An 18758-nucleotide genomic window follows, 5' to 3' on the forward strand; every position below is an offset into this window, starting at 1 on the left:
AATTTAGTAGGCGGTGAGTTAACATGTACAATAGAGGAAAGCGGCGAGGGATTTCATGCCTTACGACTGTGCATGGACACGCGGGACAGCAAACAAATTGGAGGCGCAGCCTGCCAAACTCGACAATGTGGCACGCCAAATCCGGCAGGCAATGCACGCGAAGGAAGATCCTGGGGAGTAACCACAGAAGGGTGGGGAGCAAAAATTTGGAGACTTGAGGTCTAGCGCTGTGTTTTACCAAGTGTGTTATGATTTTCGTGTTATTTAGCCTGCTGTCTCAGCCTGGGAGCCCCTGAGGCTAAAACTGAAGGGTCCACCATTTAAGTTAGGTAGTTCCCACATCATCAGTGAGCCAAAAAAAGATTAACAGTCCATCCATTCCCGCTTCCCAGACTTCCGGATTTACCTAGCTCTTCTGCTTCTTCTACGGTTAAAATTTTCTCTCACCGCAATAGACACGATATGCGGTAGCTGCCTGTTAGGTTGTTAACGTCCTGTCGCTACCATATTGTCCCTCCGCATAGAAATGACATTATGACACCTGTTCGCGACGAATACTATTTTTCCCACTGATGTTTTCAGTGCCGGTTCCCTCTTTGAGGAGGAGCCAGACGTCATGGTTCGTACGTGTGAAAGATAGCCGTGCGGGGGAAAGAATTTCATCTCATCCGTGTTCTGGTCGTCCAAACGCTCTACTTTGCTACAAGCGACCTCTGGCGGCATTATCAATTCCATGCTTACATCACCCATCACCTTCACTCTCAACTTCCAACACACACTCGATCCCGGCTTCAGTCGGGTCAGTCTACTGTCAGAGAAGGAACAGCGGCCCAAGGACTGCCACTCGGCATATGGCCTTCACAAGTACTGTCTCGAGGCGGCAGATATGGATACGAATGCGGTGATGTCCATTTAAGCTCGCTGGGCACGGTTTCCCACCCTTGCCGTATCTGGACAAGAGTCGCCTTCAACAGAATCTCTCAGAACTGGTAGAGGTTCTTTCTGCAACCATACTCAAACCATCACTCCCAGCCGAGATCTGGGCTCTTATATGTGACCACATGATAACCATATATGCTTGGGCCGAGACGCTCAAGCTCTTTTGGCCGGTGAGGCAGAACAGGCACTCTGACTTCTTTGACGGAGTATAGCCGCCCTGGCAGGATCGACCTAGACAAGAATATCTGGGTACATTATCTCAAGATCCTGGGCGTGCCATACTTGTCCCACCTGACGAACACACTAGATTCCCTGATGAGCCTCGATTCGTACCGTGAAGGAACCATTCCGGTCTTTGTCAAGTGATGGACGAGAAACATGCAGCGCTACAAAAAGTTCTCCATGTTCTCGAATATCATCTGGGTATCCGTGGAGTGATCTGTTCTGATTCGCAAGACACTGTGCCGCAGTCCATCGCGAGATTGGATACTGAATTGGACACAGCTGGTGAAAATTTCTCGTTGTGGTGGCGGACGACTTAAATTCCCATATCGCCGGGCTGCGTATCAGTGATGCGATGTGCGTTTGCGGACTGACTTGCATTTGCTTTCAAGTTTTGGAATGTGAGCTAACTAATTGTTTTTCGCATCTCCACTCCTCCAAGCTATCAAAGTACGCAATATTTGCGCTGTGAGTCGCATCAGTCACGAGAGGCTACTCTGGCCAATGCCTATGCCACCACCTATACTACGGTCCCTTTCTGTCTTGATTCCGACTGAGGCAACCAGTATCAATGGGAGCGGAATAAGAACCGGATAACCTTGTTTGTTGCCAATAGGAAAAATACAACAGGCTACTCGGATTTCTTCCACAATGGCAGTTCTCAAGGTGCTGGCACACAAGACAGACGAGGCTGCGTCCGCTTTGTCGTCGTTGTACTAGGAATTCAGTGCGACATTGCCAGGCCCGGGCTGTTGGGTTTACTGCCGCATGCCGCATGAAGAATGCCTCGCGGACATGTACTTGCGTTCTCCTGAGCTCCCCGGATTGGGCCTCACCCTTGCTACCGGCATCCACAGCATGATTCCCATTGCGACTGTTGAATTTAATGCACAGTACTGCGATGAATTATACCGGTTTGTTTCTGTGTGCACTCTGAATCCATATGGTGCACGGGCACGGATCTATGATAACCTGTCGCAAAACGGTGCCAGCGTCGATGTCATAGAAGGAGTTCTGGAAATGCCATCTGGTAAATTTTGGAAAGCAAGCAGAGTGAGCGAACCTAAGTACGACAAGTGGACTGAACCACGTCGTTTTGTTGAGGCGAGCCTAGAAAGATGCGACTCAGATCACGCCATACATCCGGTCGTATCTCTTGTTGAGAAAGGGACGTGGAGGTCACCACCGGGTTCCGCATAGACTACAAACACTAGGATGCGGCCCTTTTCTTGGCGAGTATTGCATGGACAACAGGGCAGCGAAATCGATCGATATCAGGAACGCGAAGGCCATCCATTTCGGCTTCCGCGGCGAAGAGGAAGGCAACTTTTTTCTGGAGACCATTGTGGTGGATTATACCATGAAAAAGTACACACTGGACTTGACGATCATGCTTGTGAGAATAAGCATTTAAATGTGATTATGTGGTCGGTACTCAGGTGTCTATCATGTGGAAGCAGAAGACTAGTGACATCAATTTTTTGGATACGCTTTGAGATTCCTTGACTGTTGAATCGACAGTGGCGAGTCTATGCTATAACAAATCTCTCACATACAGACTACTGACAAGTCTGTTACCTTGACCTATCAGGCGTTGGGCTCTTCCTTACAGAACTGTCAACAGAGGCACATTGCTGAAAGAAGATTATACAGAAATTTAAAAAAATAATTCAGCGAATATTTAATCGAGTGAAAAGGCAAGCAATCTACATTGTCGAAAAAAAAATGAGGGGAGATATAGGTTACTAGGTTACATTGCGCCATCTAGTTTGCCATGCGCTCGGCGCGGCCTTTGAGGACCTCGACCAGGTCGACACCCTTCTTGGTGGCCTCGTCCAGGCTCTCCTCCGGCAGGTCGAGAAGCTTGTTCTGGGCCTTGGCGGAAAGGTTGCCGGGGTCCTCGGGATAGAAGGCGCGGGCGTACAGCAGCTTGCTGAAGCCGGCCATATTGCCAGCCTTGACCTGGGCGAGGCCTTGGGCGTAGCGCTGCTTGGACGGCTCGGAGGTGATGGTCCAGTCGGCGTCGGTGGTGCCGGTGACACGCTTGACGCTGGCAAACATGTCGTTTTGGCTCAGGACAAAGCTGGTCACGTAGACGGGGCGGTTCCAGAACTGCGAGATGGTCAGACTGGTGTCCGCCTCATCCTCGGGCAGCTCTTTGAGGCTCAGCAGCCTGGCAACGGTGCGGCCGACCTGGTCCAGGGTCGTGACCGAGTTCTTGGTGTTGCCGTCGTCGTAGAGGGTGAGGGCACGCTTGTCAAAGTCGAAACCGAACCGGGCGGAGCCACCGGCCAAGCTGTAGTCGTACCAGAAGCCGCAGCAGACGTTGACCCAGCGCATGCCGAGCTGCTCGATCTCGTCGCGCTGGGCCTTGGCCGCGGGGCCCATCAGCGTATCCTGGCCGAACTGGACCTGCTCGACGTCGCCGGCGTAGCCGTTGGGCATGACATACGGCACTCCAGCCTTTGCCGCAGCCTGGACCAGCTTGCTGTGGGTGTTGCGCGGCGCGGTGGGCGCTATGGTGATGATGAAGAACTGCTGGTCCTTGAGAGCGGCGACTAAACTGGCCGGGTCGTTGTAGTCGATCGGCGCTGCAATCACGCCTGCTGGCAACTTGGTCTTGCTGTCTCTACGGGTGAGAGCCTTGACGGTGTGCTTACCCGTCCCGAGGAGAGCAGCGGTGATGTGGGATCCAACAGTGCCTCCGGCCTGGTCTGTTAGTGGTGTTCTATATGAGTTTCTGTTGACCAAAAATATACTTACCCCGACAATGGCGACCCGCTCAATGGCGTTCTTGAAACCCAAAGGCTGGGTTTTAGCGTAACGAAGCATTTTGACTTTTTTGTGTGAGGTTTCTTGCGAGATGAGCAAGTTCTTCCTGGTCAATGACGATCAAAGAGGTCCCAGGATTTGTCCGTCTTCTCTATATTTATGCATTTCCGGCTCGATATTCAAAGGCAGCCAAATTAAGCACGACACAATGAAATGACGATTATCCCCTGTACGGCGGGCAAGACGTAAGCTTACAGCTTGGTCATCGCCGCAGTAGCCGCGGCACTGGCCGCACCAGCCGCGGCTACTGCGGCGATGACAAGCAAGGAAACAACATGAAAACGACTGTCTTGACTCTTGAGTAATGTAGACGTGCAAGGTAGATTTATTATAAATTGGATGTAAATAAAGATAAATATTCGAGCTTTCAAGTCGTTCCTTTCCATTACAACCAACCTCCCCCGGACAATGGCTTTGGAAAGAGAAACTACGACACTCGTTGATAGCTCCCCTTACATCGACAACATCGACACCACCCCGCATGCTCATGTGCACAACCTCTCGCGCAGCGGCGAAGCCCTCTTTGCGACCGTCATCTGTGCGGCACAGCTCCTGGCGCAGGCCGGGCTGCCCATGAGCATTATGCTCAGCACATCATTGCCCAGTCGTTTGGCATCGAGAACGAGCTGGCCAAGGTAAGCTGGTTCTCAGGCGTGTACTCGCCCGCCGTGAGCACGTGCATTTTGATGGCCGGCTGGCTTTGACGACAAGCGGTTTTTCGTCGGTGGCTTCGTCTGGTTTGCGCTCTTGTCCGTCCGGACCGGCGTGGCCGTATACAGCGGCCCGGCCTGGTTCGCTTTCTTTCGCGCCATGCAAAGCATCGGCCCGGCACTGCTGCTGTCCAACGCCATGGCCCTGGTCGGGCTGTGCTACGAGCCGGGCAAACTGCGGCAGAACCTGTTGTTCAGCTTGTTTAGCACCACAGCGCTAATCGGATTTCTACCGGGACCCTTATTTAGCGGCCTGCTGTCGGATCTGGCCTGGTGGTCATGGCCGTACTTAGTGATGGCCGCTGCCCGCATCTTGCTGTCCGTCATGGACGACGTCGTCTTTCCAGAGCCGCACGAGCATGACAGGGGACCCGGAAGAGATGGGTACAAATCCAGCACCTGGCAGAGTGTCGACATCTTTGGGTCTGCCACCGGCGTCAAAGCTTTGGTGCTCCTCAATTTTGCCCGGAACCAGGGAACTGTGGTGGGCTGGCCGACGCCGTATGTCATGCTGATCATGGGCGTTTTCGCGTGTCGCCTCTGTCGTCATCGAGAGGCGCGTGCAACATCCCCTGGTTCCCTTTGGCGCTGCGCAGGTTGACACCCTGTTCACGCTCTCCTGCGTCAGTGCTGGCTGGTCGAGCTTTCGCATTTTTGTCCACTACATGCGGAACGCACTCGTGGTGCTGCGCGGCCAGAGTATTCTCACGTCGTCAGCCCAGCTCATGCCAATCTCGATCTGCGGCATCCTAGCCGCGCTCACGACAGGCCTCTCGCTCTGCCACTTCCGGGCTTTGACCGTCACGGTGTTTACTATGCTGACCTTTCTGGTTGGTGGTATCCTCTTTGCCACCATGCAGCTGCACCAGACGTACGGGGCGCAGACCCTTGTCGGCATCGTGCTCTTTCCCTGGAACATGGACATTTCTTGTCCGGCCGCCACCATTGTGCTGAGCCAGGCGATGCTGCGGCACATTCAGGGCCCCACCGGGTCGCTGGTCACCACCTTTGTCAACTAATCCATTTCCATCGGCTGGAGTTCACCGGCACGGTCGAATCATAGGTCAACGATGGCGGCCGCAACGTCCTGCGCGGCTGCCGGGCGCGTTTTACATGGGTTTCGGCCGAACTGGTCTGGCGGTGATGATGGCGCTGCTCTTTTGTTTTCTCAAGCGCTGGTAATAGTCCGACATGCCGAAGGAAAGCCAAGAGGAAATCGAGGAGGCCGATGAGTCTAGGCCTATCTTAGCTTGAGAAGATTTACCCTCACATGTATAATAATCTGCAAGCCAGGAAACTCAGTCACGACTCAAACATCGATCGATAGGGCTCGATGAGGAATTGCTCCCAGTTGAGTAGGTCCCAATCGACTTCTGGTTCCGCCGCCGCAGCCGCATTGGTGTCTGCATTGATGTCAGCGTCAAGGTCTGCTGGCATCTGCACTACCACCGGTTGGTAAGTTGCCTCGACGGCCTCCAGCACGGCCAGTTCTCTCCGCTTCTTGGCCATGCTGAGGCTGAGCAGGTGGCGGGCCATCGACAGGGCCTCGCGCGTCAGCCGCGTGTCGACGGCCATGGTGAGGCGCTCTAGGCACGCGAAAGCGGTCGCAATGTGCGCCGACGCGACCGGCGTGTCCATGGCCAGCAGCACGCAGATGTACTGGAAGGCGCTGCCAATGATGTTCCAGAACAGACGGCCCTGGCCAACGAGCTGCAGCGCCGCCACCCCCGCTGCGTTTCCAGCATCTACAACAAGCTGCAGAATATTTTTGTTGTCGCTGTTGTTGGCGTCAGAAATGCCCAACTGGTGGAGACGCCGGTAGAAGCAGAAGGCAAGGTCGGCCTTGGTCACGACCAGGAACGGATCTGTGAACGGCAGCTGAGCCAGCGCGCGCAAACGCCCACACAGCTCCTCGCGCAGCGACAATGACTCACCCTCGCGCAGACGGAACGGCGAGTTCGGCGCCGGGATGATCTGCGCCATCTGCACGAACTGGTCGGCCACTGACCCGTTGGCGGGGCGAATGGCCTGGCACGTGACCGATCGAAACGCCACGGCCGAGAGGTCATACTCGTAGGCCATGATGTGGTGGCCGGCCCACGTGACCCAGAAGATGCGCCGCAGCCGGTCTTGGTCGAGGTCAAGGTCGAGATCAGGGTTGGCAGACACAAGCTTCTGGATGTTTTCCTCCTCGTGTAGCCCTAACATCTCGCACAGATGCATCATCGTGCACGAAGCCATCCACACGTTGTCGGGCAGGCTGGTGGCGCGCAGGTACGACACGTGCAGCGCCCAGGCGACAATGTGGTCAATGCCGAGAACACGCACCGAGGCCGGGTTGTCCAGAATGGCTTTGGAATATCGTACCAGCACCTCCTCCTGCGGGTGTCCGACGGGCGACAGAAACGAACCGAACGCGGCCACGCCGGCAGCGATGGCCCCGAAGACGACATTACCAGAAAAAGAAGAGGAAGAGGATGAAGAATCGCGGTAGTAGTTGCTGCACCGTTGGGAGTAGACGCGCTGGTCCAGCACGTCGCAGATCGGGGCCCCCGAAGCAAAGTACACGTCTGAATAATAGCGCAGGTCCTCCTCCGAGATGAGCGTCCCCAGCGCCACGGGCGGTGCGCTGGCACTTGTCGCCGCGGCTGCCTCGGGTCGTCTGCCAAAGCTGTAGGCCAGCGAGTGCAGCTTCGGCGCGCTGTTGGAGCCCAGAAGTCCGCCCAGAATGTGCGGGAACGCCATCACCGCCGACGCTCCGGCGTACTTGGCCTTGTGCGCGTCGAACACGCCAGGTGGTGTGGCCGTGGACGGGCTCCTGATAGAAGACGACAATCCGTCCCCTTCTCGAGGACCGGAAGCCGCTGGCGAAGGAACACCAACGCTGCGCGATGTGGCAGTCGGTCGACTTGTCGCGCCCTTCTCGCTATCCAGTCTGACCCGCTTAACTGGAAGCTGGACATGTGTTGTATTGGTTGCGATGCTGGCCGCTGTGCTGGCCACAGTGCTAGTTGCGATGCTAGCAACATCTTCATTGTCATCATCACTGTAGCTGCATCTGTACTCATAGGTCGTGCAGGTGCCGCACGGAAACTCGCTGTTGCATTTCCGCTTGCGCTGGTGGCAGGGTACGCAAGCTTTCCTCGCTCGTTTGCGCCCGCTTGCTCTCGCCGACATAGCAGCTATAACGTTGCCGATGCAGTCGGCTTATCCGACAGCATTATAGGACTTAAACTGCACACGTTAGCATCGAGAGCATGGGCTTTGGTTGAACTGAACTTAACACGTGATTGTTGGCACGTGACGTTCTCAGCCAGGGCTCGACGGACCATCGCTGGTCATACTTACATTGCTATATACTGCCTAATGAAAGTTTCGGATTTTTACTGATTGTAGCTGAATATTATATTGCTTTCCACAATTGGTCAATGTTTCATTGTTAAAACGGGTTGTGGAATTCGAATCTTAACTTACTCAGCTCAACTCTCACCGACTCCAGTTGAAATCCGTGAGCCCATCAGTTGTGTTGTGATCCGTCGGCTACCACTGTGTCACAATGTGGTCCAATGAAAACAATTGTCTTACAGCTAGCGTAATCGACATTGTCACCGGCTCTTCTATTATCTTACACCTTAAAGTACCCTCAGGTTTCACATCGAACAAGTAAATCGTACAGCGAAGAAGAGAATTTTTTGGCATATCCTACACATATCTTACAATAATAGATTCCGCACCCGATGGATAAAATAACATGTAACACTCCGTAAACTAATATACACGCAAATGAGCCTTAACTTCATATAAATAAGAACAAATTAGTACACAAGTTAGTACAAAACAGCTTATCGCTTGCCGCTACTGGTACTGCTCTTCTTGTCATGAGTAGACGATGAACCACTTCCTGCAGTGTGCGTCCGCGATGTGCGCGTCTCACTGAGATCCGCTAGTGAAGTGAATGAAGCGTAAGTTGTAATCTGTCGGATGAGCGGCTGTTGCTTTCGCTTCTTTGAGCTCGGACCTCCATGCTTGATTTTGTTTTCGATAATCGCACCAGCGTGTGAAATCAAGGTCTTGACGACATCTGGAGAGAACTTAGTATAAACAATATACAAGAACACAGCTCAAGGAACTCACCCTTCTTCAATCTCATTGCAAGATCGAGATTCGACCAAGTCTTGTTTTGATACTCAATGGTCGGCATCCTGAAAACGAATTCGTTTACGTCCTCGATGTTCCTCGTCGATTTGCCCTTGTAGCTAATGCACAACACGACAGACGGAATAGTGACATATACAAAAGTCATGTAACTAGCTGCTCGATGCACCATTTCGGTCAAGTCGTCGTCCTTCATGATGTGCGACTCAAAACCGTTTGGACGTGGTAACCCAACAGCCAAATGCAGTCTCGAGTTGTCGCTATTGCCAGAAACAAACGACTTAATTGATGCCGTATCCCCAATCCTTGACTTCGATGGAACTCGTCTCAATGAGTTGATGTTCGGACGCAAGGATGACTCAGTTCCACTCCGGACACGACGGCCCCATGATGTGAGATTCAATGAGCTCCTGTCTTTGCTACCGCTGTCGCGGCGGTTGCCAAACGGAAAGCCCTTGGTCTGTGTTTGCGGTGAACCTTCCTGGTACTCACTAGAATCGGAGCTGTTGTCAGAATCAGAAAGAATAGGAGAAGCAGCATCAGATCCCGGTCGCAAATTGTTAATAGATGCCGAGCTTGCATTTGGCTTCGCAGTATCCGTTCCACGCACAACTTGGAATGGTGACTGTTTATCGCCAGGGAAGATATACTGGAACAATTTTTGACCGATATCATACTCCAATTGAATCTTCATCGGAATCAAGTTGACTTCAAAATGATCCATCACAGGGATACCACCGATAGCCTCAAGAAGATACCAGTAAATCCGAACAGCCTTGCGATTCTTATCCGCCTCATCCATAGCTTCAAAATAAGGCGATAAAAGCTCAGGATATAGTGCGTCCTTCAAGAGATTAACGCCTTGCAGCATTCCAATCGACAAAGTATTGTTATTTGACCCATCGGAATTTTCAATGCGCCTGAAAGTTCCATTAGCAAGCGCAATATCGACGAACGGAGTTCGATCTTCTTGCAGTAAATGTGCAATAATCTGACGACCAGCTATATGCCATTGTAAGACCCCGGTAGACTCGGAGTCCTTATCATAATGTCTTCGTTGTCCAGTTGTTATCGCCTTCATGATAAAAAACAGCTCCTCACGCGCATTCTTAAGCTCTAGAGTCACATTTCTTAAATCGCGCCAACTCTGTTCATCCAAATCGCTTGAATAAATATGGAACTGCAAACGAATCTCTTCCAATTGCATGATTTCCCGTTGCAAACTTTCAACCATTTCAGGAGCGCCTGAGAGATCGCTAAAATCAGTCGCCAACAAAATCTTCTCCAAGCGCTCGTTAGACCGCTTAGAATGTGGTTCCGAGTAAATCAGCAGATCCATAATGATAATATAGACCGCATAGTACTGTAGGGAATCAACAAATGCGACAATTTTCGGAAAATTGACACTAAGTTGGTCGACCTGTCGCGTCAAAGATCCAATTACAGATTTGGCCGTCATTACTCTCTCGCCATACTTCAGACGCAGAGAGTTGTGCTTATCAAAAAACAGAGATGCTGACGTCTCTTCAGCAATCTGCGATTCCCGAAGCGAACTGCCATCGTAAATACTCTCCAGCGGAACCCATGGCGGCCAAATAGCTGAATTGATATCAACATCGGCTGCAGTTGTACTAAAACCCGCCTGATGGAACGGCACGTATCCTGAAGTAAGCCTCTTGCTTCCGTAGGTGTTGCTAGAAAACAGCCATTGCGACTGTCGTAGCATCTTATCTTTATGAAACACGAAAAACTGAGCGTTGTCCAAATTGGCGGAGTAACGCGATTGAACGACACCACTGACGTCATCGTCCAACTCGTCCTTATCCATAATCGCAATGATCTTAAGCTCGATGTTCTGCGATGTTACCAGTAACGTCGAATCAGGATTAGAGTCGCTCTGCAGTTGAATCTGCGGACCCAACAGCCGGATGATGTAATTTCCGCGACCAACATATTGATCCGCCAGGTTCTGAAGCATCGCATCATCCGTAACTTCGTTATCACTATCGTCCAATTCGCTTCCATCCGAGTCGCCATCTTCTTCAGAATCTGAACTGCTCGGCTCGTCATTGGAAGTAAATTCATCGCCTTGCTTGCTTCCGCCATCGCTCGTGCTCGTCTTGTGGCTGCTAGCACTCCGTTGCCCTAGAGTGTTACTAACGGACGAATGCAATGATTCCGATTCATTGACTTCCTCGATAGTAACAGACCGAGAGCTGTTATCAACTGTTGTCTTTGTTGTTTCAGAGGACTTGGGCCTCGATAATGGCGGCCGCGATTGCTGATGCAACCTGTGTCTAGCCTGCCGCCGATTTGCCTGGCCTGCATCAGCAGACACCACGAAATTCGCTGCCGAATCATTTAGCAGTTGATCGATCATTGCTTGTGTCGCATCCTTCTCTCTTTCCTCCACAGACTTTGTCGGCAACAACTTGCTATACGCTCGCTCTTCTATCTCCTCGAGGTCGCTCTTCTCAGCACCAGCTTCTTCAAACTCCTTGGAGGTATCTGGTTTGGAGACATTGACGGATTCTGGCACAATTTCTTTGCTTGCCTGTTGCTCCTTGACCAAGTCTTCGATAAACTTCACAGCTCGTTGTGACATGTAATAAATCAAGCCCCGTCGCTGTCCAACTTGATGAGTATATCTCAAAAATGTATTCCGAACGGAGTTCGTCCATTTTATCTGCACGCTATGAAAAATAAACCGATTATTGAACGCAAATGAGGTATCCGTTCCTAGATCGCGAAGCGTTTGCAAATGTACGGTGACGTCTTGAGTATCCTTCGCAAATAGATTCTCTTCAACCGAGCACGGCTGTGGATGGCCCTCGTTCTGAGCTTGCTGATGGTTGTAGATATCTTCCATCGAAATCTGTCCGCTTGACTCCAGGAGTGACAGCCATAACTGATGCAAAGTATGATGCTTGAGTTGTAAGATTTCCGCGTCCTTTTTGGCACTCATGAACTATAATCGGATTAGTCGACACTCCGGTTGCTCCGATGACCAACGAAAAGCTTACCTTCTGCCGAGCAACGTTGTTTTCTGTAAACAATCTTGCCGTACGCTGTAAATCGTCCACCAAGGCAGTATTAGCAGCAATTTGCTTTTCCAATTCGCGCGCTCTTGAAGCGATAAGCTCCGTCTGAAACTTCATCGTATCTACAACCAGTTAGCATCTCGCTAATAGATAAGATCTTGGCACATCAATTATACCGGTCTGGCCCATCAGGCAAACATGAGACGGCTCATTCCCGAAAGGAAGACTAGCCAAGGAAGCAGCTGGCTTCGGGATATCATCCTTCTGCTGGTGCTCCGTCTGTCTGTAGTAGGTAAATCGCGGCGTATACAGCAATGGCAAAATTTTTACGGATATCAAGTTGTTGATTCCGACAAACGATGACATCTCCGTATAGTCGTCAATATCCAACCATGTAGTATCGTTGTTGGGTATCCTAAATGTTCCTAGAAGCGGAGGACTGAAAGCCGACCCATCCGTTCGTGATTCCGAATCCGAGTCAGCACCAGACTGATCGCCGCTGATCTGCGACACCAGCTCCTCCGGAGATCGCTCCTTAAATGTAGCTGTCATAGCTCGGATATCGGCAGAATGAAAATCGACTTCTGCAACATTGATCTTCATCTTCCTACGTACAGACGAAGTGTTCAGAACCTTATCGGTAAAAGTAATCGTTTCGCGGCGTTGATGAATATCCATCATAAAGCTATTCGTCCTGACTTTCAAACCAATCGACTTAAGTTGCGCTTTGATCCAGTCCTCATCTCGTCTGTGGAGATATGTGTGACATATAGACAACGGAGAAAGCACAAACTGGTACTTGATCGTCGCAAGATGCCTGCCAAACTTCTTCGAAACAGAGGATAGCGGAAAAAGGTTTCCTGTTCTGATAGGCAATGCCATTTCACCAGAGAACAAATTCCACCACTTGAAGAAATGTGTAAATCCGAGCGGCGATAGATGGATCGAATTCGTGCTTGACGACTCAGTCGTCTTGAACGCGTCCCACTGCTGATCTGCAGGCGATAGTACAGACAACGCTAAGTGAATGTAATTACTCCTAAACCCGGCGTAGGAATCATACGGCTTCGATAAATCGATAGCATCCGGGCGACGAAGCTGCACATGATAGTGCGGAATGAAATCAAAAGAACGTCGCCCGTCTTCAATATCCCGTTCAAATAGCATTCCAGCTTTCCATCGGACGTGCCCAGATAACTTCATGATGATCTTCTGGAAGTTTGAGCTCGACTGATATTCCATAGCAGAAGACGTAGAACTTCGAGTCTCATCTCCTGGCTCGTAATTCTGGTCCATCTGGCGGACATAGTATTCGAAATCCGGAATTGCCAGTATGAAACTCTGACTATCGACTATCATAAAATCTCTCTGATCTCCGTTCGAATTGATATTCCAAATGACGTTATTTTCCCAGCACATTGCGAAACCAGAACCTTCACCGGTGACTCGGTAAGGATCGCGAGAGCCTTTGAGCAGCAGATGAACAGCGCCTTGATTCCATGTGAATCGCATCTTTGAATGAAATATCAATCTGATCTTGTCCCAGAAACCAACTTTTTCTGATGGATCCATCGGCGGTTTGGTAAATGTATCGAAGATCATCATTGCCTGCTGAACAGCAGGCTGGAAAGACGGAGCCCAAGTAATGCGAGTCGGATCGGAGGTTGCTATCGAAATGTCTAGTTTTGAGTACATCTTGATGGGCGATACTGTTCGCGTCACCTTAATCGTATAGTCCTCGTCAGCATTTCCATCTGTGGATTGGACAATGGGAACGTAAGCATATCGCCATGATGACTCGTCAAACATTTCTTCAGCAATTACCAGGTCACCCCGTAACGACCAAGATGGCATAGTTATGTTCTGCACAGCTTCGACAGGCGGGACATGGAAAAATGGAAGCGGATAATCTCGCAGTAAAATCTTCGCCTCGCTCATGTTCCATTGAAAGAAAAACGGAAGCAAGAGCGTATATTCCGTGGACTTCGGGATTCCTTTTCCGATTGTAAATAAAAACTTGCTCAGCTCTTCCATGGGGAAGGTCGGTTTATCAACGAGAATATTCGAGTCTGAAAATAAGCAGTGAAATAATGGATGGGAATCCGGAATAGATATGATTCTCTCGTGTGCCGCAATCTCCGCCTCAACCTCGTCGACACCTGCAAGTTTGACCCTTTGTGCTTCGTTCGCCGCTGTGCGTGATCGACGCGCTTTCGTAATACGACGAATCCACGACTGCGAATGCAGCTCTTGTAACTTGATATAAGCAGCCTCCATAGAAATCTTAGCGGAGTCAGACGGCACACCGGCTTCAGTAGGAGCATATCTGATCGGTTCTGGTACTCGACTCCGCTTTCCGCGTCGTTGCTTCCCACTGCGCATGGCCTTGAACGCGCCTCGCTTCCGTGTCGGATTTTTCAAAGGCTGCTCGATGCCCTCCACGCCTTGAGTCTGTTCATCAGTCACCGGGGCCTCGCTTTCGTCCTCGCCGTTCTCGTGTCCGACCGATGACTGCTGCTCCTTTCGCTTAGCCGCCGCGGCTTCAAGCGCTTGAACTTTGGCTTCAAATGCGGCTTCTCGCGCAATTCGTGAATTCATCTCAATCAGACCTGTTCGGAAAATGATACCCAGCCTAGCTTCAAATGGATCGTCGTCAAGCCACATTTCTAATAATCTGGAACGCACACGCACACGTGGGAACTTCTTCGGCTTTTCAACCTGCGGACTCAATATGTACTCATCGGTGTCGTACTTGTACTGATGATGCAATTGCTTGAGTGCCTTGATCGAACTGATAATACCTTCCAACAGCTGATAAGGCAATAGACCGTAAGGAACCGAAATAGACATCGTATCAGCATCAAAAATGATGTCATCTTCGACCCGCGCTGCGCTCGACGTGTTGCCGGACTTCGGCTGCCAGTCGTCCGCGATTGCCTCAGAAATCACCTTTCCCAGCGACTTATTCTCAAATTCGACGTGGGGGTGGTGTCTCTTGAACTCGACTCGTAAATGTCGTAGTACAATCAGACGCTCCCAGGCGTCGAAGACAGAAGGGGATTCGACAAATAATCTCAAATATTTTGCCCGCATGAGTGGAATTCCTGTAGTACGTTGTGAAAACTCAAGGCCGACCGTCTCCAGCATGAGTGTAGGCGCACCGGGTAGTCGTATCTTCGCACAAATTTGCTGAGTCCGGACGTCCACATATACTATATGTTTACTATTGGAGTCTAATCTGGCAGGATGAATCTGCTGATATCGCTGATACTGGTCAGGCCACCATCTGCTGAAAGTCTGTGTGATGGTCTTTAACGAGAGAAGCATGGAATAATGATGAAGAATCGAATAATTAACCGTCATCTTCTTGAGAAGCACATTAAACTCCGTTACCGGCACGAAGTCATCGAAATATGAGGCGACCGCCAATTCGATGTCCGGCATCGATATCAATGGAGTTGCGCGGTCCACAACTCCATCCAAATCCATCGTACAAATTTCAACGCCTCTAACAGCGAGAGCCAGTCTCCGCCTATCTCGAGGGTAATTTGACCACGAAGATGCATCGGCATCCGGAGAGCGTGGCGATTTTGGACTATCCTGCGGCGACCTTGTTTGTCGTCTGTTGGACTTCCGCGAGTGGTGCATCGGAACATGCGGTTTGTATTCGATAATCCAGGATTCCAGCTGATTAGAAGTACCGCCGCCGCAGTGTGCCGTGTCGGCATGGTTGTCGACTATCGAGGTTGACAGCGTGATATCGGCACCTTCGATACGCATATGAGAAAGCCATGATGGTACTCGACTCAACAGATTCTGCTCCGAGTGAGCAACGCGATATTGGTTATCGCTCGAAGAGTCATACTCCTTTTCAACTTCAGAAGCAGTCTCTTGCACCATAGAATGAAGCGATTTGACTTCAAATCGCACATGGGCTAGTAAATCCTTCAGACTGCTGATAATTTCCGGACGAGTAAGAGATAGCCCGAATGAACCGATATATCCGGTGACGGACACATCCAGATTTGGACTCGTCTCCGCAGCAAGCTTAAATAGCAGTGTTTCTGCCTTGAGAAGATCATATCTTGGACCAGTAGGACTCCGCAACCAGGTTCTCAGGTCTGACAATCGAAATGACATTGTTGCGCCATAGTGCGAGTACGGTGTAGAGGTGTGGGACGACTCAAACTGGCAAGAGATCAAGGAACAAGATGATGCCAAGAGCCGATCGTTGTCATTCTCGAGTTTGCCGTCCTCATCGATCCCATGTACCAGTTCGACTTCGGCTTCCGATACCTTTATACGAGCAGCTGGTTCCTCGATTGTAAGCTTGATTATAGTCCTGGGTAGCAGAGCAACGAGTCCGATTGCTTGCTGCGCCGCCAGGACAGTCGAATTCCTTCGTAACGGATATTGTTTCTTATTGCGATCGCTCCTTGTCTTCGAAGCTGATATCATCGCGACAAACAGCGGAAGATGACGAGCACGAACATCAACGGCTGGAGAGGTGATGGTAAGACTGCCTTTCAACAACGACGAATTTTGGTCTTTCTCAGCACGGGTATAAATATCCAACGATTTCCGAAGGAAATTTGTCGTAGATGTCATGGTGATCATCGGTACGTACACCAGTTCGTCGTAAACGCCGGTACGGGTATCATGTAAGCCAACTGTGACTGAAATCGCCGTAAGAATAGCCTGGTGCGAGACATCTGCGTAGTCAAAAAACATGCGATGTCCCGGACTGTTCGAACTGAGTCGCCGCAAGTCGATTGTAAAGTCTTTGGCGGTGATATTGAAGTTTATCGGGTGGGCTTTTGTCAATTCCAGGTGCTCGAACGCAGTAGGAGGCGAGAACTTATAAATACCTAACTTTGCCGCATGAATTCGTATTTCACCGACTATGTCGATCAGCTTATAGGCAGCCTGGAAAAATTCGGGCGGCAAATTCGCCGCAGATTGTGCGACTACTCGCGGCGATCTCTGAGACGCTGGCGTTCGAGCCAAAGCACGCGCTCGACGAAGCTTCATCCGAGAGTGCATAATAAGAAAAGAATCATACGGCATGTTCAGGTTGCCCACGCGAACATTGACATATAAATTTCGCGTCTTGAAAGAACTCCGGAAGAAAGTCTCATGAAGGTCGATTTGAAACACGTCGAGAATCTCCTCGGCGTGCGAACGATCAGGAATGTAAAAAACATCCTTGAGCCCAAATCGCCAAGTCACTGCTGCCAGCTCGCCGCTCTTTAGCTCGTCAGCCTCGCATGCAGCCGAAAAGTAGTGAGGAAGCTTTGACTCCGGATTGACTTGGTCTGCGTTAAACGAGATACTGCGGATGTTGATTGTACCTATGTCTTCCGTGATCAATGAGATATTCCGAACGTTCAAGTCGACAAGGCGAATAAACTTGAGCAGTCGATGTATTGTGATCACTGCGGACGTGAAGCGCTTGATTAGAGTCCTGATGGCGTTGTCGCGTTCAATCGTCGGCGTGCCGGACGCAGAGGCGATGTGCGACATAAGAGTATGTGCCGCATCTAATGTCGCCGAGGTTTTTATTGCCGCGGCGAGATTAGAGGTCGAGGAAAAATGGAATGACGCTGACGAGCTCAATATTCCTGCGCTGGCGACATACTCGTCGAGGGAATCGAAATATAGGGATATATCGGAAACCGTGAGCGAGATCCATGACGGCCGGGAGAAAGCCGGTCTGTGAAAGTCGATTTTGGCGCGGCCGATGTCGACAACGATGCCAGACCGCAGAGAAAACGAGATGTGTCGGAGCGAGAGGTATCCAAGGCGGTTTATAGAGACACCAGTGACGATGCGAATAAAGCCAAAGACGACAAACGCAAGCAAGTGAGCCAAGAAAAAAGCCGCCCCCAGCTCAACGAGCATGAGAGAAATGCCCTCGGGGCGCTGCATCGTTCACTCGAGAGACTATATGAACTGGATCAGGTCAGTCAGCGACAACAGAGATGACGTCGTGCAACCTCCGTCAACGTGATTCGCGCACCATTTGTCGTGTGGTTCAGTAGAAGAGGCAATGCGGAATCAAGTCGTGCGGCCTGTTGATGTAGCTTCACGTGGAAAGCAGAACCGGTAGCACTGATAATGGATCAGTGGCAAGTGCGCTCGTTCGCGATGCTGCTGGATCTCTTGGTGATCATATCGGCCGTTGGGGGCTGCGCTTGGCACTAACCAGGGGCACTTCGTACAGAGCGCGACACAGCGGCTCGACTGACCCTGATGTGGCATAATCCCCATAACAACAGCCTTGCCCCGGACTCGTCTATCGCTGCCGCGACAGCTTTAAGGTTCGCAACGGCTATGAATTAACACCGGGATCCGCCCGATCCGATAGCACGCGGTCGCGCGGTGCAGGCCGCGGAGCACGCAGAAGTGCGCATCAGATGCCCGGGCTTACACATCTAGCATGCGTCCTGCCGTGCAGACACTCGCGCCAAGTTTAGGGACAATGCGCTGGGGCGTGTCTAGGAACTTTCGCCGTCTCATCTGCTGCCGAGATTTCTGTGTCAGTGTGGTAAAATAGGGTCCACGTGAGCAGCACGGTCTGCTCGTCTCGGGTTGTATGCTCTCAAGCCACGTTAAGTATGATGGCAACAGTATTCTCGAGTTTCGAAGATCAGTTTTCAGCTGACTTGAACCCGGCTGATCCGTAGGTGTGTTCAGCTCCAACTGTGGATTCAAGTCACACCGTATTCAGAGCCCAAGCTGTCAAGGGCATGCCTTCGACAGTTCAAGTCCCATTGTAGCCGCACGCGGCTCAGCGCATATGCTTCACACGTGACCAAATAATGGCGGCTCCGAACTCTTGCGCTCTGTATGTGCCAGC

At 51.0% G+C, this 18758-nt stretch overlaps 4 protein-coding genes across 4 annotated transcripts; 1 reads left to right on the forward strand and 3 right to left on the reverse strand.

The window, feature by feature from the left end:
• Positions 1-2611: 2611 nt before the first annotated feature.
• V1518DRAFT_410483 (isoflavone reductase) lies at positions 2612-4178 on the reverse strand. Its single transcript, XM_066902612.1, has 2 exons — positions 3925-4178; positions 2612-3870 (listed from the first exon to the last, which is right to left on the reverse strand). The coding sequence occupies exons 1-2, from the start codon at positions 3991-3993 to the stop codon at positions 2926-2928; spliced, it is 1014 nt and encodes a 337-aa protein (XP_066762546.1). The 5' UTR covers positions 3994-4178; the 3' UTR covers positions 2612-2925.
• Positions 4179-4842: 664 nt separating this feature from the next.
• On the forward strand, positions 4843-6063 carry V1518DRAFT_444630 (uncharacterized protein; the record flags this gene model as incomplete). The annotated part of the gene is made up of 2 exons (XM_066906451.1): positions 4843-5204; positions 5260-6063. 2 exons carry the CDS (start codon positions 4843-4845, stop codon positions 5720-5722), a joined length of 825 nt encoding a protein of 274 aa, XP_066762547.1. The 3' UTR covers positions 5723-6063.
• V1518DRAFT_51587 (zn 2cys6 transcription factor) lies at positions 5843-8082 on the reverse strand. The gene is made up of 2 exons (XM_066906613.1): positions 8052-8082; positions 5843-7937 (listed from the first exon to the last, which is right to left on the reverse strand). Exon 2 carries the CDS (start codon positions 7878-7880, stop codon positions 6006-6008), a length of 1875 nt encoding a protein of 624 aa, XP_066762548.1. The 5' UTR covers positions 7881-7937; positions 8052-8082; the 3' UTR covers positions 5843-6005.
• A 463-nt stretch (positions 8083-8545) lies between these two features.
• V1518DRAFT_368916 (golgi-body localization protein domain-containing protein) lies at positions 8546-17827 on the reverse strand (the record flags this gene model as incomplete). The annotated part of the gene is made up of 6 exons (XM_066901250.1): positions 8546-8784; positions 8838-10140; positions 11020-11826; positions 11882-12021; positions 12076-14815; positions 14879-17827. 6 exons carry the CDS (start codon positions 17825-17827, stop codon positions 8546-8548), a joined length of 8178 nt encoding a protein of 2725 aa, XP_066762549.1.
• Between the last annotated feature and the right edge of the window lie 931 nt (positions 17828-18758).

Source organism: Limtongia smithiae (genome assembly GCF_038497785.1).
Source record: "Limtongia smithiae strain NRRL Y-17922 unplaced genomic scaffold V1518scaffold_1, whole genome shotgun sequence".
In the NCBI taxonomy this organism is placed as follows: Eukaryota; Fungi; Ascomycota; class Lipomycetes; order Lipomycetales; family Lipomycetaceae; genus Limtongia; species Limtongia smithiae.